At 42.3% G+C, this 12,808-nt stretch overlaps 1 protein-coding gene across 1 annotated transcript; it reads left to right on the forward strand.

The window, feature by feature from the left end:
• The first annotated feature begins 1,006 nt into the window (after positions 1-1,006).
• Positions 1,007-12,600, forward strand: LOC104636574 (phthioceranic/hydroxyphthioceranic acid synthase). Its single transcript, XM_010303771.2, has 6 exons — positions 1,007-1,067; positions 2,287-2,440; positions 4,211-4,371; positions 5,622-5,825; positions 5,931-6,112; positions 6,408-12,600. Exons 1-6 carry the CDS (start codon positions 1,007-1,009, stop codon positions 11,964-11,966), a joined length of 6,321 nt encoding a protein of 2,106 aa, XP_010302073.2. The 3' UTR covers positions 11,967-12,600.
• Positions 12,601-12,808: the final 208 nt, after the last annotated feature.

Below are 12,808 nucleotides of genomic sequence, written 5' to 3' on the forward strand. Positions count from 1 at the left end.
CAAGAATCCCCCAAAATCCCTTCCAACATGAATCTTGTCCTCTTTGTGAGTTGAAGCAAGTCCAGGAGGACTGAAGGGTTCTGAGGTGGGGACCCTAGTGAGCGCTAATTAATTGAATTGAACCAATTTTTATCTCACAAGTACCCTTCCCAGAATTAAGGAAAAAAAAATCAGCTTTACATTCTATACTGAGGTATTTAATTTGATCCCAAACATTTTTTTTCTTTGCCATCTAGTTTGTTGAAAAGATTCACGAAAACAAAAAGATTTCCCTGTGAAGCTGCAAGTGAGGTGAAAGGGCAGTTATTTGTATGGCTGTAGTGGGGCTGCCTGGAGACTGCGCGTGGTCAGGAAGACAGAGATCTTATAGCTGTTGGTGGCTTTGAGCGTAGTCTATGGGGGTTAACCTCTGACTACAGAGGAAGCTGATTTAGGCAAAAGCTAGGCAGCCTTGGGATCCAGCAAAGCAGAGCTCTGAACAAGATTTTTCTTTCCAGGCACTTTTCCAGAGTGTGGAAGACCCACCTTTTGCTCCTTCAGCTGCTTGATCATCTGTTGCCTGTTTAGGTGGTCCAATTTTAACTGGTAATTTGCAGAGTCTGTTTGGGAGATCTGCTTTGTGAATAGGATAGAGATGATAGAGATGAAAGTGTGCTTTGGTCAATGCACAGTTCACTTCTGAACACAAGAAGTGAAGCAGAACTGATCTAGGGAAAGGCTCAAGAGCAGATCAGCTGGTGGCAGTAGCAGAGGTTAAACCGTAGCAAGGAAGTGTCTGTGAATGAGGAAATTAGTCAGGGATTTTCCTCTAAAAATAGAGACAACAAGAAAAATACCATGCAGCTGTATGGGAGTGTCATTTCTCATGGCAACCAAAAATAGATCATTCAAGATTAACGAACCTTTGCTGTGCAAGGTTCACCTTTTAACCTAGTATTTATTTAATGATACATGCATAATTGTTTGAGCTGGCTGACTCTTACACCTGTTTTAAGCAGCCCAGGAGATGGAGGTCGAGATTGGAGATGAAATTGCTATTGTGGGAATAGGATGCAACTTTCCTGGAGGTAAGTTTTGTGTAAAAGCAAAGCAGGCTGCTGAGTGAACATTGAAAAGCATGGTCACTCATTCATGTTGAGGTGGAGGAAAACAACATATTCGTCCCTTACTTCTGTAGAATTTTTTGCTTTGCTTGTTTTCTTTCTTGTCTCACCGTATTTCAGTTCCGGGCTTCATTTTGACCAAGATTCAACAGGTGTATGTGGTACAGGGATAACTATATGGCCCATAGCTAACTGAACAAACATGAATGCATGCATTAAATCCTAATTTGGTGCAAGACATGCCAGTAAAAGGAAATGTTGTTCTTAATTATCTCGCCATGCAGTAAGTGAGCATGTGCTCTGATCCTGCACTGTGCATGCTCAGAACTACATTCTGAACTTGCCTCAAAAGAGCCGTTGAGCCATGGGAGCTGTTCAACTACCCCATGTCTGCCCAGTGTCTGAGGCTGTGTCTATGACAGTGGACTAACTGTGGGAGGGCTTAGATGGGAATGCTGTCCTGCAATCACTAGTCACAGCTAGCACAGTCCCCAGCCCAGCTCTGGCTCATGTTCTCCTGGTCAGTGCTTGGGCATGCCACAGGTCAGCACCTGCAAGGGACTGTTTCCAGAGTGCCTGTGGGTGCACAGCCACTACGTGTGTTGGGGGAGAAATGTGGGCCACTGTGTGGATGCCATGTTAGTTGGTTTCAGGGCTAAGAAGAGGTCCTAGACATATCCTCAGGGCCTGGAGCTGGAGCTCTGGATCTCAACCAGTAAGGACAGGGTCCTTCACAGTCCAGCAGTGAGGTGTTGGGCTCTGTCACCACTGAATATACACATACTTCTATGTTTGATTTAGATGCCCTTCTAGTGTTAGGGACAAAGGATAATGCCTCTGGCATTTTCCTGGTGTTTGTAAGCTCAGTCTGTCTTCAATGAGCTAACGTCCAGAGGACATGATGTATGTACATAGTAGATGCTGTGAGATGGTTGGGAAATGGGGACAGCAGTAGGCTAAGGATTTTGTGGGGTTCCTTGGGTTTTTGGGCAAGCAGTGAAGGGATCAGTCATGCCTTTCCATTTTCCTCTCACCAAAGAACGATCATTTCTTCCTCTGGTGATTGTACTTGAGGAGCCTAGATTTATATGTGGGAGTTCCCTGTAACTGAGTGAGCATTTCTGACTCTGCACAGGGAGGGGGAGCACATAATTTAATCTACTTTAAAACCTTTGTACAACAGGTGATGGAATTGACAATTTCTGGAAAGTCCTGGAGGAAGGCAAAAACTGCACAGTAGAAATCCCCCCCGAGAGATTTAATGCCAAAGAGTGGTATGATCCAGATGATAACAAGCCAGGAAAAATATGTACAACACGAGCTGCTCTTCTTAATGAGTGAGTCTGTTACTATGTGGTGCCACCGATTTTTTTTTGTGCTTAGACTAACATGTCCAGCCTTTCAGAGGGTGTAAGCCAAAGGGAGAGCTTATAAGTGGAATCTAGGAACTGGCTTTCTTTTATCTCACATGATGAACATGCAGTTGTCAAACACTAGGCATTCCTGGTGTGTAACATCAATGAGCAAATTTAGTTACAGGCTGTGTTAAGCACGTATGTACATGGCTGGGAACACACAGGACCTTTTTTTATATAGTCGAACATGTATGTATGTACCCACTACATGCTGAGATGTCACCTGCCATGTGATGGAGGTGCCTGCATTTCGGGTATACAAAAGTACACATGCATTATGCATGAGGGGGGATATACTGGATTTGAGGTGGGCTCCAGCCTGCCAAATAATTCATACTGTCTGTAGTACTATGGACCGTGGAGGAAGGTGGCAGAGAGTGGACTCTGAGCCATAAGAACTGCCTGGTAAGTCTCCTCCAGTTTCAGCCTGAAGGTTAGCCAGGTTTTCTGGACCTCAGGACCTAATCCTGTGCTTGGCGGGATAAGTAGCTCTAATTCACATTCAGGTGTGACAATTTAGAGATAAACTAAGAAGGTCTGGTTTTGCTAGATAGTCAAGAAGGGGATCTTATGCTTAATTTATGCTAATTTTATAGTTCTTGTAAACCAGAACTATTAATAATTTCATAGTAATCTTGCTTTTCTCTAGGCTCATACTATTATGTCCTAAAAAAGGGAAACTTTTTCTTTACTCTGAGTCATACCTCCATAATACTGAGGGATTAAGTATGTACAAGTGTCAGCTAAAGGTGCTAGTGTAAAGAGAAAATCTGGAGAAGCAAACTACAGTATGCATCCCTTCACTTGTGCCCTCATGTCAAATTATCCCAGAGATGTGGGTACAGCTGTATGGGGGCTATGACTACTATGAAGAATAGCAAATTACAGTAAGATCAACATACATGTCTTTTATTTTAAATCCACATTCACCTTAAATCCTCAGGCTGTAGACTTTTATTCAAATGAGAAGTTCACAAGCACAGAAGCAATCTTATTGCCTCCTGAGAATAATTCTTAGCAGGTTTGAGTTGCAGGACCCAGAATTACTTCAGTGATTAGTGCCATGCTAGATCTTGAATTCTCCACTAAAATCAAGAAATGACAGAAGACCATGCAAATCTGATCTTGTGATACAAGATAAAGCCTGGTCTTGGTTGTTTGTAAGTGTGGACCTACTTTGCAGATTTCTTAAAGATAAACAGACACACATACACATATAAAATATTTTGAATTTGTTATTAGAGAAGTACGGGGATTTCTTGGAAGCATCTGAGCTGATCCTCTACTTATTGGTTTTAAATTGTAAAGCATCTCTATATATCACTTTACAATAATTCAGAAGACAATATTTGTTTAAAACTTGTTGGTTAAGACCACATTACAGCAGAGGGAGTCTCATTCTGCAGATTGTCCTGTTGCTACTAATGGGATAATCAAGTGAATAATAATTTCTAGGGGTGGGCTCATAAATCTGAAATGCAGAATCATTGATAAAAATACATATTTTGTGGTGGGACATAAACCACCCTTGGCCTATAAACATTTTCTTCTGAATTTCATAAATGGGAACTGTGGCCTGAGCACCACTTACTGCTTTGCTTTTCATGAAATTGCAAAAAATGTGTACTTTGAGTCTAGAAATAAATGCATATTGTATATCTATTGTACCATTTTCTGGTCTGTGTATTTTAGATTTAATTCATTTGACAACCACCTGTTTGGGATTAATGATCTGGAAGCTGAACGCATGGATCCGCAACAGAAGTTACTGATAGAATGCACCTACAAAGCCCTGGAGGATGCAGGAGTCCCTGTAGAAGCTGTCAGTGGCACCAAAACAGGTGTTTTTATTGGTAAGATGAAAATTTCATGGTGAAAAATGTCCCTTTGCACCCCACAAAGATTGGAGCACTCCTTCATAAACTTTACATACATATCTAGCACTGGAGAACTAAAGGCTACTGTGCTATGACAGTACTGGTTATTTTTGCTAAGGATTACTAGGCTGCTCTAGAAGTTCATTATATAATTCACGTATCTGTTTTAGGTGCTCCTCTTAGTGTGTCAGGCACTGAAGTTGAAGCAGGAAACAGCTTCATATGTACATGGCTTCATATGTACATGTACCCAACCCTTCCCAGGAATGATACTCTCAAGCCAGGCCTACACTTCTTTCCAGTATACTGTTCCAGTATAACACTTCTTAAGGTGTTGTGGGGGCTAAGATCCTTTTAAAGCAGCAGAAATCCTCATGCAGATATTAGTATGCTACCAAGGGGCACTTGTCCAGCTGCTTATTGGGTTGAGGAGCTAGAGTAACAGCACATGTTTGCTGGTGTAATCTGTGTCTCTTTTAAGAGGAGTTTTCTGGGGTAGTTAGGCTGATGTAACTATAGGGGCAAACTCTTTAGATTAACTTTGAGCCTGAAACATGCTCTTCTTCCACAGAGGAGACTATTCCTTGCTCTCTGAGTAGATGTCCTGCATTTTCCACACATGCCGGTGGAGCTGAGGATCCACTGTATTTCAAGCATATGTGTTCTCAGAAAGAGGACGCAACTCCTCTCCAGAGGCCCTGTTCTTCTTTTCTATTTCTCTCTTACTTACTGGATGACAGTGAGCAAACCAAAGATAAATAAAAAGCATTAGATGTAGCTTATGCTGTGACTTGGTACATATGAGGAACTGACACTAATGTCTTGTACATTTATATCCCAGCTCTCCTCATCGTAACTTCTTAATCTATATTCCCATAGTGAAACCAAAACAACCACTCCACCATTCTCAAACTGACATACAGGGGCCTAAGTAGGCTGCACAGAGCTTAACTGCATCATATGATGAGCTAAGCCATCAGGAAAGGCCTGTCATTTACTATGCAGGTAGAAATGTCAAGTCTTCGGTCTGTTTGTGTAAGTTGGGTCCAGGGGAATTGCTGGGAGTTTTGTCATTGACTTGCATTGAAACAAAGTTTCATCATAGGAGCATTGATGCCATGTAGTTTACTATTAAAACAGAAAACCAAAACACACTCTCAGGTTTAGCACTGTACATCCCTTTTGTTTGCTTGGGTTAATGTGACACATGTTTGATATTTTTACAGGTCTTATGAATCGAGACTATGAAATCGTAACGAGCAGAGCAGTGAGTGACATAAATCATTATGATGGTACGGGAACAGCAATGAGCATTGCTGCAAACAGGGTCTCATTCACATTTAACCTGACTGGACCATCGCTGACTATTGACACTGCATGTTCATCTTTTCTTTTTGCTCTGCACTATGCCTTGCGAGCAATTAAATCAGGTAAGGGGACTGAAGAGATGCTGGACAACAAAATTAGGGTTGCTACTGTTTCTGTCTATTATCCTGGACATCTCAACATGAGTATGTTTGTGTTTTATACTCCAGGAGACTGTGAGGCAGCAATCTGTGGCGGAGTGAACTGCATAATAGATCCCCGCACCTTTGTATCTCTCAGTAAAGCAAAAATGATCTCTCCAGAGGGAATAAGCAAACCCTTCTCCAAAAAGGCAGATGGCTATGGAAGGGGAGAAGGTTGTGGTGTTGTTTTCCTCAAACCACTGAAAAAGGTAAGACTGCTTGTGAAGGAGCCTAAAATAAGACTGGTTGCTTGCCTGAATTTTGTAGCTTCAGCTCAAATAACTATTTTTTCCAGAAAATATTTTCCAATTCAAGCTTAAGATTAATGAAGCACTTATTAAGCATTAAGCATTTATGCACTTCCCCTATCCTGGGAAAGGGATCACGCATTTAAAAGTTAGTATTGTACTCTGTCTGTTCTTGATTTTGTTGGGTTTTTTTGTTTTCTCCTATACAGAGAAAGGATGAGATTATTAAAGACAATTTTACCTCTTTATGACACAGGCAAAGGAAGACTACAGCAAAATCTGGGGTGTTATAAGCATCAGTGCAGTAAATCAGAATGGTAGGTCCATAACTCCAATCACAAGACCGTCTCAAGTAGAGCAAGAGAAGTTACTGCGCAGCATTTACGAAACTCGTGTTGATCCCTCAGTTGTGCAGTACATTGAAGCACATGGTACAGGAACTGCTGCTGGAGATCCTACTGAAGCTGAAAGCCTAGGTAGTGTCATTTGTAAAAACAGGTCTTCACAAGTTTCCATTCTGAAAATGGGTTCAGTGAAAGGGAATATTGGCCACACTGAATCAGCTGCTGGAGCAGCAGGGTTAATCAAAGTGCTTCTGATGATGCATCATGGAAAGATTGTTCCATCCTTGCACTACTCAAAGGAGATGAGCAGCATTGATACAGAGAAATTACACCTTGCAATTCCCACAGCTGTAGAGCCCTGGGAAGAATCCAGTGAGTATGGAAGAGTAGCTGGCATCAACTGCTTTGGATTTGGAGGAACCAATGCTCACGTTGTAGTCAGGCAGGTTAAGCAACTAGAGCCCCTTCCTGCCTTTAAGAGGCCCCTTGAATTAGTTCTGCTGTCCGCAGCATCACGTAAGTCCCTTCAGATGACGATGGCTGATACAGCTGACCAGCTGAACGCAAGAAGCTCCATAACTCTCCCAAGCCTGGCCTATACATCTGCCTGCAGAAGAAGCCATGCCAACTACAGGTACCGAAAAGCATTTGTCACAAATTCTCTCCAGCACTTGCAGCAAGAGGTTATGTTGGCAGCAAGCACTGAACTTGCTGTGTCAAAGGTGGAACCACGCCTGGTGTTTGTGTTCTGTGGCAATGGCGTAATGGTGAAGGAGTTCAGTCTGACATTGCTGAGCTCAGAGCCAGTGTTCAGAGACAAGTGTAAGGAAATAGAAGCACTTTTTCGGAAACACGCTCCCATCAGCCTTCTGCCAGCAAGAGGTCATAGCCCAAAGGACTTGCTGAATCCAGAGCTTTCCCAGCCCTTGCTTTTTACTCTGCAGGTTGCCTTAGCTTCCCTTCTGAAATACTGGGGTATTAAGCCAGACGCTGTTGTTGGCCACTCAGTAGGGGAAGTTGCTGCTGCGCATTTTGCTGGGTACCTTTCCCTGGCAGATGCAGTCAAAGTGATTTATCACCGGAGCAGGCTGCAGGCAAAGACTGCCAGTGGCAGGATGTTGGTGGTTGGAAACATTCCTGTTGAAGAGATTGCTGAACGTCTGCATCACTACTTGGGAAAGGTGTGCATTGCAGCTTTCAACAGCCCAGTTTCCTGCACCTTGTCTGGGAATTCAGACTCTGTGGATGCTGTCCAGAGAGATTTAGCTCAAGCCTTCAGCCACAGAAACATCTTTCTTCATGTGTTAAATGTCCCAGCTGCGTACCACAGCCCCAGCATGGATGTGATACTTGGGGAGTTGGAAAAGAACATACAGCCTTTAGAAAAACAGAAGGGGGAAATTGAAGTGATTTCGACCCTGACTGGGGTGGCTACTTCTGAAAAGGACTTTGCTCAGGGCAAATTCTGGGCCCGGCATACTCGCGAGCCTGTTGCTTTCACTCAAGCCATCAAAACTGCAGCTAGAGACAGGGAAAATGTGATGTTTGTGGAAATAAGTCCTCACCGAGCATTGCAGCGAAGCATAAAGGAAACTCTAGGAAAAGGCACAAAGGTGTTCTCTTCTTTGCAAACTGATGCAGAGTATCAGACACTCTTCACCCTGGTAGGAAATCTGTTTGAACTGGGATATAATCCCAACTGGCAGCACTTTTATAATGGGTATCAAAGTGTTCCAGTGGCCATTCCACGGTATCAGTTTGATCGCAAAAAACTCATGGCCCGTCTGGATATCCATCAACGAGCAAACCGAAGAGGTGTCAGCTCCAGTCATCCTTTGATTTATGGCATAAACAGTGAGAACATGGAGTTTGGCTGCCTGCTGTCTCATGACACAACATCATACTTATATGAGCACAAGAACAATGGTGTGGCTTTGGTCCCTGGGGCTTTTTATGTGGAGCTTGGTCTGGCCTCTGTGATGAACAGCTCAAGACCTAAAGTGCCTCTGAGTGCTTGCCAGATAAGCATCAGTTTTTCTGCGCCGTGTGTTCTCACACAGAGCTCCCAAGTCTTGAGTATCAAGCTGAGTCCACAAAAAGCAGTGACAGCTTTTGAGATACTCTCTTCCTCCAACGCAGTTTATGCTGCAGGCCAAGTTACAAGGAGGCCTGAAGCTATGGTGGAAGAAAGTACCATTTCCTTCCAAGACATCTATCAAAGATGCAGGTCAGTGGTTAGCAGAGAGGAGGTTTATGAAGCACTGTCTCAGGTTGGCTTTCAGTATGGCTCCATATTCCGGCAGCTCAGTGATGTGCATTATTGCCAGGAACTAAAGGAAGCTATAACAAGCATAAAGGTGAACAAGGAGACCATCAGAGAGATGTACAACTACTGTATCCATCCAGTGCTGCTCGATTGTTTTCTGCAGATGACCGCTGTCATGACCTCGAAGACATTCCAGTCCAGAGCAGGCTTTCCTTCTGGGATAGGCAGCCTGGTAGTACTCCGACCACTGGAGGAAGAAATGATGATATATATGAGAACAAGCAAATCCATTGGGAACTGCCTAGAGGTCTGTGGATGCTTTATGGACAAACATGGCTCCGTTTTGGCTGAACTCAAGCGCGTTGCCATCACTTTCATGAAGGAAGCATCTTCCAGAGACAATGAGTTCATGTTTGAAAACAAGTGGAAAGAAGTCTCTCCTTCACAGATGATTGGACCTCCGGGGGCTATGCCCAGAGTCCTAGTGTTTGCGGACAAATTTGGGATAGCTGAGCAGCTCAAAAAATATTTGCATCCTGATTCGAGACATGTTATGTATGAAGACTGGGAAGCCCTTTTGGAAGGCCAGACACAGAATAAAATGAGAGCAGAGGTTGAGGATTATGATGAAGTTCTGTTCCTGTGGGGAATTCAAAAGTTGAATGAAGATTTCCCAAGCAAAGTGGTAGACCAATTGGCAAAGTGTTGTGAAGCCTATCGCCAAGTTATTGTGGCATTAAGAGAGAAAACGTCTCGCTGTTCAGTCAGAGTTATCACCTACAGAACCACAGAAAGAAGTGTAGACCACATTAACTGTGGGTTTGCATTGTATGGGATGACCAGAACTTGTGTCGTTGAAGTTCCAGAAATCACGTTTCAGATGATTGACCTCAGCTCTTCCAGTTCCCTGGACATCTCAGTGCTAGCAGATGTTCTTGTCAAATTCAAAGGTGTGGACTATCCAGAAGTTTGCATCAGCCAAGGAAGAATTTACATGGCTGAAATCAGACGCTCACCTTTTGTAGATGCAGATTACAGCCAACCTGTAAGATCTCTCCAGAAGTCAGAAACATTCACTTTGTACACTTCTGATCCATACACAGCAAAAGATTTGTCTGCTGAATTATCCACCAGCACTGCTACTCAGCTTGAAAAACAGAGTGTTGAAATTCGGGTGGATAAAATATGTCTCCACTCAGAAGATTATTTTCCCATTACTGTTTCTAGTCGTAACTTTGGTAATACACTGTATTGGAATTCACAAACAGTAGACAAACATGGACTTTTAGCTCTTGATTTCAGTGGCACAGTAACAGCAACAGGTGTCGATGTGAAGAAAGTTAAAGTGGGAGATCATGTGGCTTCATGTTATCCAGCTGCTGCGTCATCCAGAGTTCAGATTCCAGGAACAGTTTGTTTGAATGTAAAGAAATTCCCATGCTTTCAGAATGTCCCTTGTGTGTCATACTTTATCATTGCATGGGAAATCTTCAATCAGAGGTTACCCAAGGGGAAACATGGCAGAACACTGGGTATTATTTCTACAGAGCCATCATCAGTTTTGTGCCATGTTCTTTCTGCAGCAGCAGAAGAGATGGGTTGGAGAACAGTACTTGCGAGGCCCACTCCTGATAAGTTCCAGTATATAAACTTATGCAATGCCCTTGTTGTTCTTCCTCCAGTAAACAGACTGTCTCAAGAGGATCTGGCCCACATGTACTTTCTTAAAGATGTGGTGATAGTGTGTGGCAATCGACAGTCTGAATGTATCCAGAATGTCAGTGGAATTGATCATGAAAATATCAGCTTTCATACCCTTACACTTAGCAGCATTTTCCAGAAAGCATCTCTAAAGGAATTGCAAAAGACTGTGCATGCATGGATCAGTTCCATGGATATGAAACGGTTTAGACATCTGTCAGGTTCTGTTTTTCAGCAGACCGAGAACTTCGCAAGAATGAACTCTGTGATGTCCTATTTTACCAGCAAATCTGTCCCACTTGCTGTACTGAGAAGACAGAAGGACATCACCATGCTTTCAGATATACCATTGTATGAATCCCAGAAGAAGTTGTTTAAGCAGAATGCTGTTTATATAGTAGTTGGGGGGCTCACTGGACTTGGCTTTGAAACAGTGAAATTCATAGCTAAGAATGGAGGCGGGTGTATTGCAATACTCTCCAGGAGAATTCCAAGCAATGAGAAGCAAGAAGAGATGAAGGCTTTGCAGCAGCAGTATGAAGAGAGCAAAGTAGTGTTTGTGCAGTGTGATGTTACTTCGACCAGTGATGTTGAGAAAGCTTTCCAGTCCATTGCGAAAATCTTTGCAGGGAGTCCAGTCAAAGGTGTGTTCCAAAGTGCTGTTGTTTTACATGATGGCCGTCTTGAAGTTCTGAACTTGGCTGACTTTCAGAAAGTGCTGAGCCCAAAAGTAGCAGGGACCCTAAATCTTCATTGGGCTACCACAGGCCAGGAGCTTGACTATTTTGTGTGCTACTCCTCTGTTACTTCCTTTCTGGGAAATTCCACCCAGGCAAACTATGCAGCTGCAAACTCTTTCTTGGATGTCTTCTGCCTCTACAGGAGGAACCGTGGGCTTTCAGGCCAATCCATTAACTGGGGTGCTTTGAACCTTGGTATACTGTTCAATCAAAACCATATTCAGAACATTCTGGAATCCAAGGGCATAGACATTCTGCAAGTGCATGAAATTCATGAGTATCTCAGGAAGAGCTTACTTATGAATAACCCGCAGCAAGCTGTTGCCAAATTAAATTTTCAAGCTTTAGTGCATCATGTTTTTTCTCGGATTATTTCACTCAAAAGTCGCTTCATTTCACTTATGTCAGAAGAATTCAGGAACAAGCTTGAAACCTCCGAGGAAACTCAAGTCCAGGGTACTGCCTCAATCAAATCTGAAGACTATATCACTTCACTGGTGAGTGACCTCACTGGATTGAGCCCAGATGAATTAACCATGAATACACCACTTTCATCATTGGGCATAGACTCTATGTTAGCGATGACAATTCAGAACCGTGTCTTTCAAGAGAGAAAGGTGGACATACCTCTTCTGAAACTGCTTGACCCTCACACAACTCTGTCAAGTTTAGTAGTAGTTTTAGAAGAAACAAGCAATGCTAATGGAATAGTTGAGGCAAAAAATACTGCGGTTGAAAGTGCAGAAAATGGGAGCTGGCTATAGGAGTCTTCTCACTCAGGAACTGTGTAACTTTAAAGTTACCTGCACCCTTTGTAGTATCTCAGAATACATCATTGCAGACAGGGAAGAACATCTGGTGATGCTGAATGTTCTCTTCTGCATCGACCCAGAAAAACCCACACCAGGTTCTTCTGTCATTGCACTAGCTGTATTAATTTCAGTCAATTGTTTGACTTGTTACTTTCAGTATAATTTACCTTCATTTTTTCAATATTTTAAACTGGAAATAGGTAGATTAATACATATACATTTTCATTTTGCAAATTTGTACGTTCAATGCACATTGCATTTTTCAAACCGTATTAAAGTCTTGATGAAAATGATGTGTTTGTACTTCTAAATGATGAATGTACATGTAAAACAGCATAGGATTATCACCATTTTTGTCATTATATTCTTAATGCATTATTCTTTTTTTGAGTATTATCAAATGTGTATAAATACAGGCATCTTTTTGAAAGACTTCTAGATGTTGTGAATTTCAAAGGATTCTTCTCAAAAAATTGCACTTAATTTTTTCCTTGTATCTGCAAAAACATTAAAAATTTGCCAGTCGCAAAGCATACAGTAAAGCAACAGTTTTTCTTTATGAATTAACTATCTTTTATGAAAGCCCAAATAAACAAGAATAGTAAAAAAGATTAAAAAACAAAACCTAAAGTGTATCTTTGTCTTATTTTAATTTTTTGTCACTCACCCGCTCTCCAAATTTAAATTTTCCTATTCCTAACACCCACCCTTATTTTAGTCCAGTGAGAAAATACAGACTTTTCCCCAAAGACACTGCAGGAAACTTTGTTTATTGTCTCTTAATATGGGAATAG

The sequence above is a fragment of the Balearica regulorum genome, chromosome 2 (assembly GCF_011004875.1).
Source record: "Balearica regulorum gibbericeps isolate bBalReg1 chromosome 2, bBalReg1.pri, whole genome shotgun sequence".
In the NCBI taxonomy this organism is placed as follows: Eukaryota; Metazoa; Chordata; class Aves; order Gruiformes; family Gruidae; genus Balearica; species Balearica regulorum.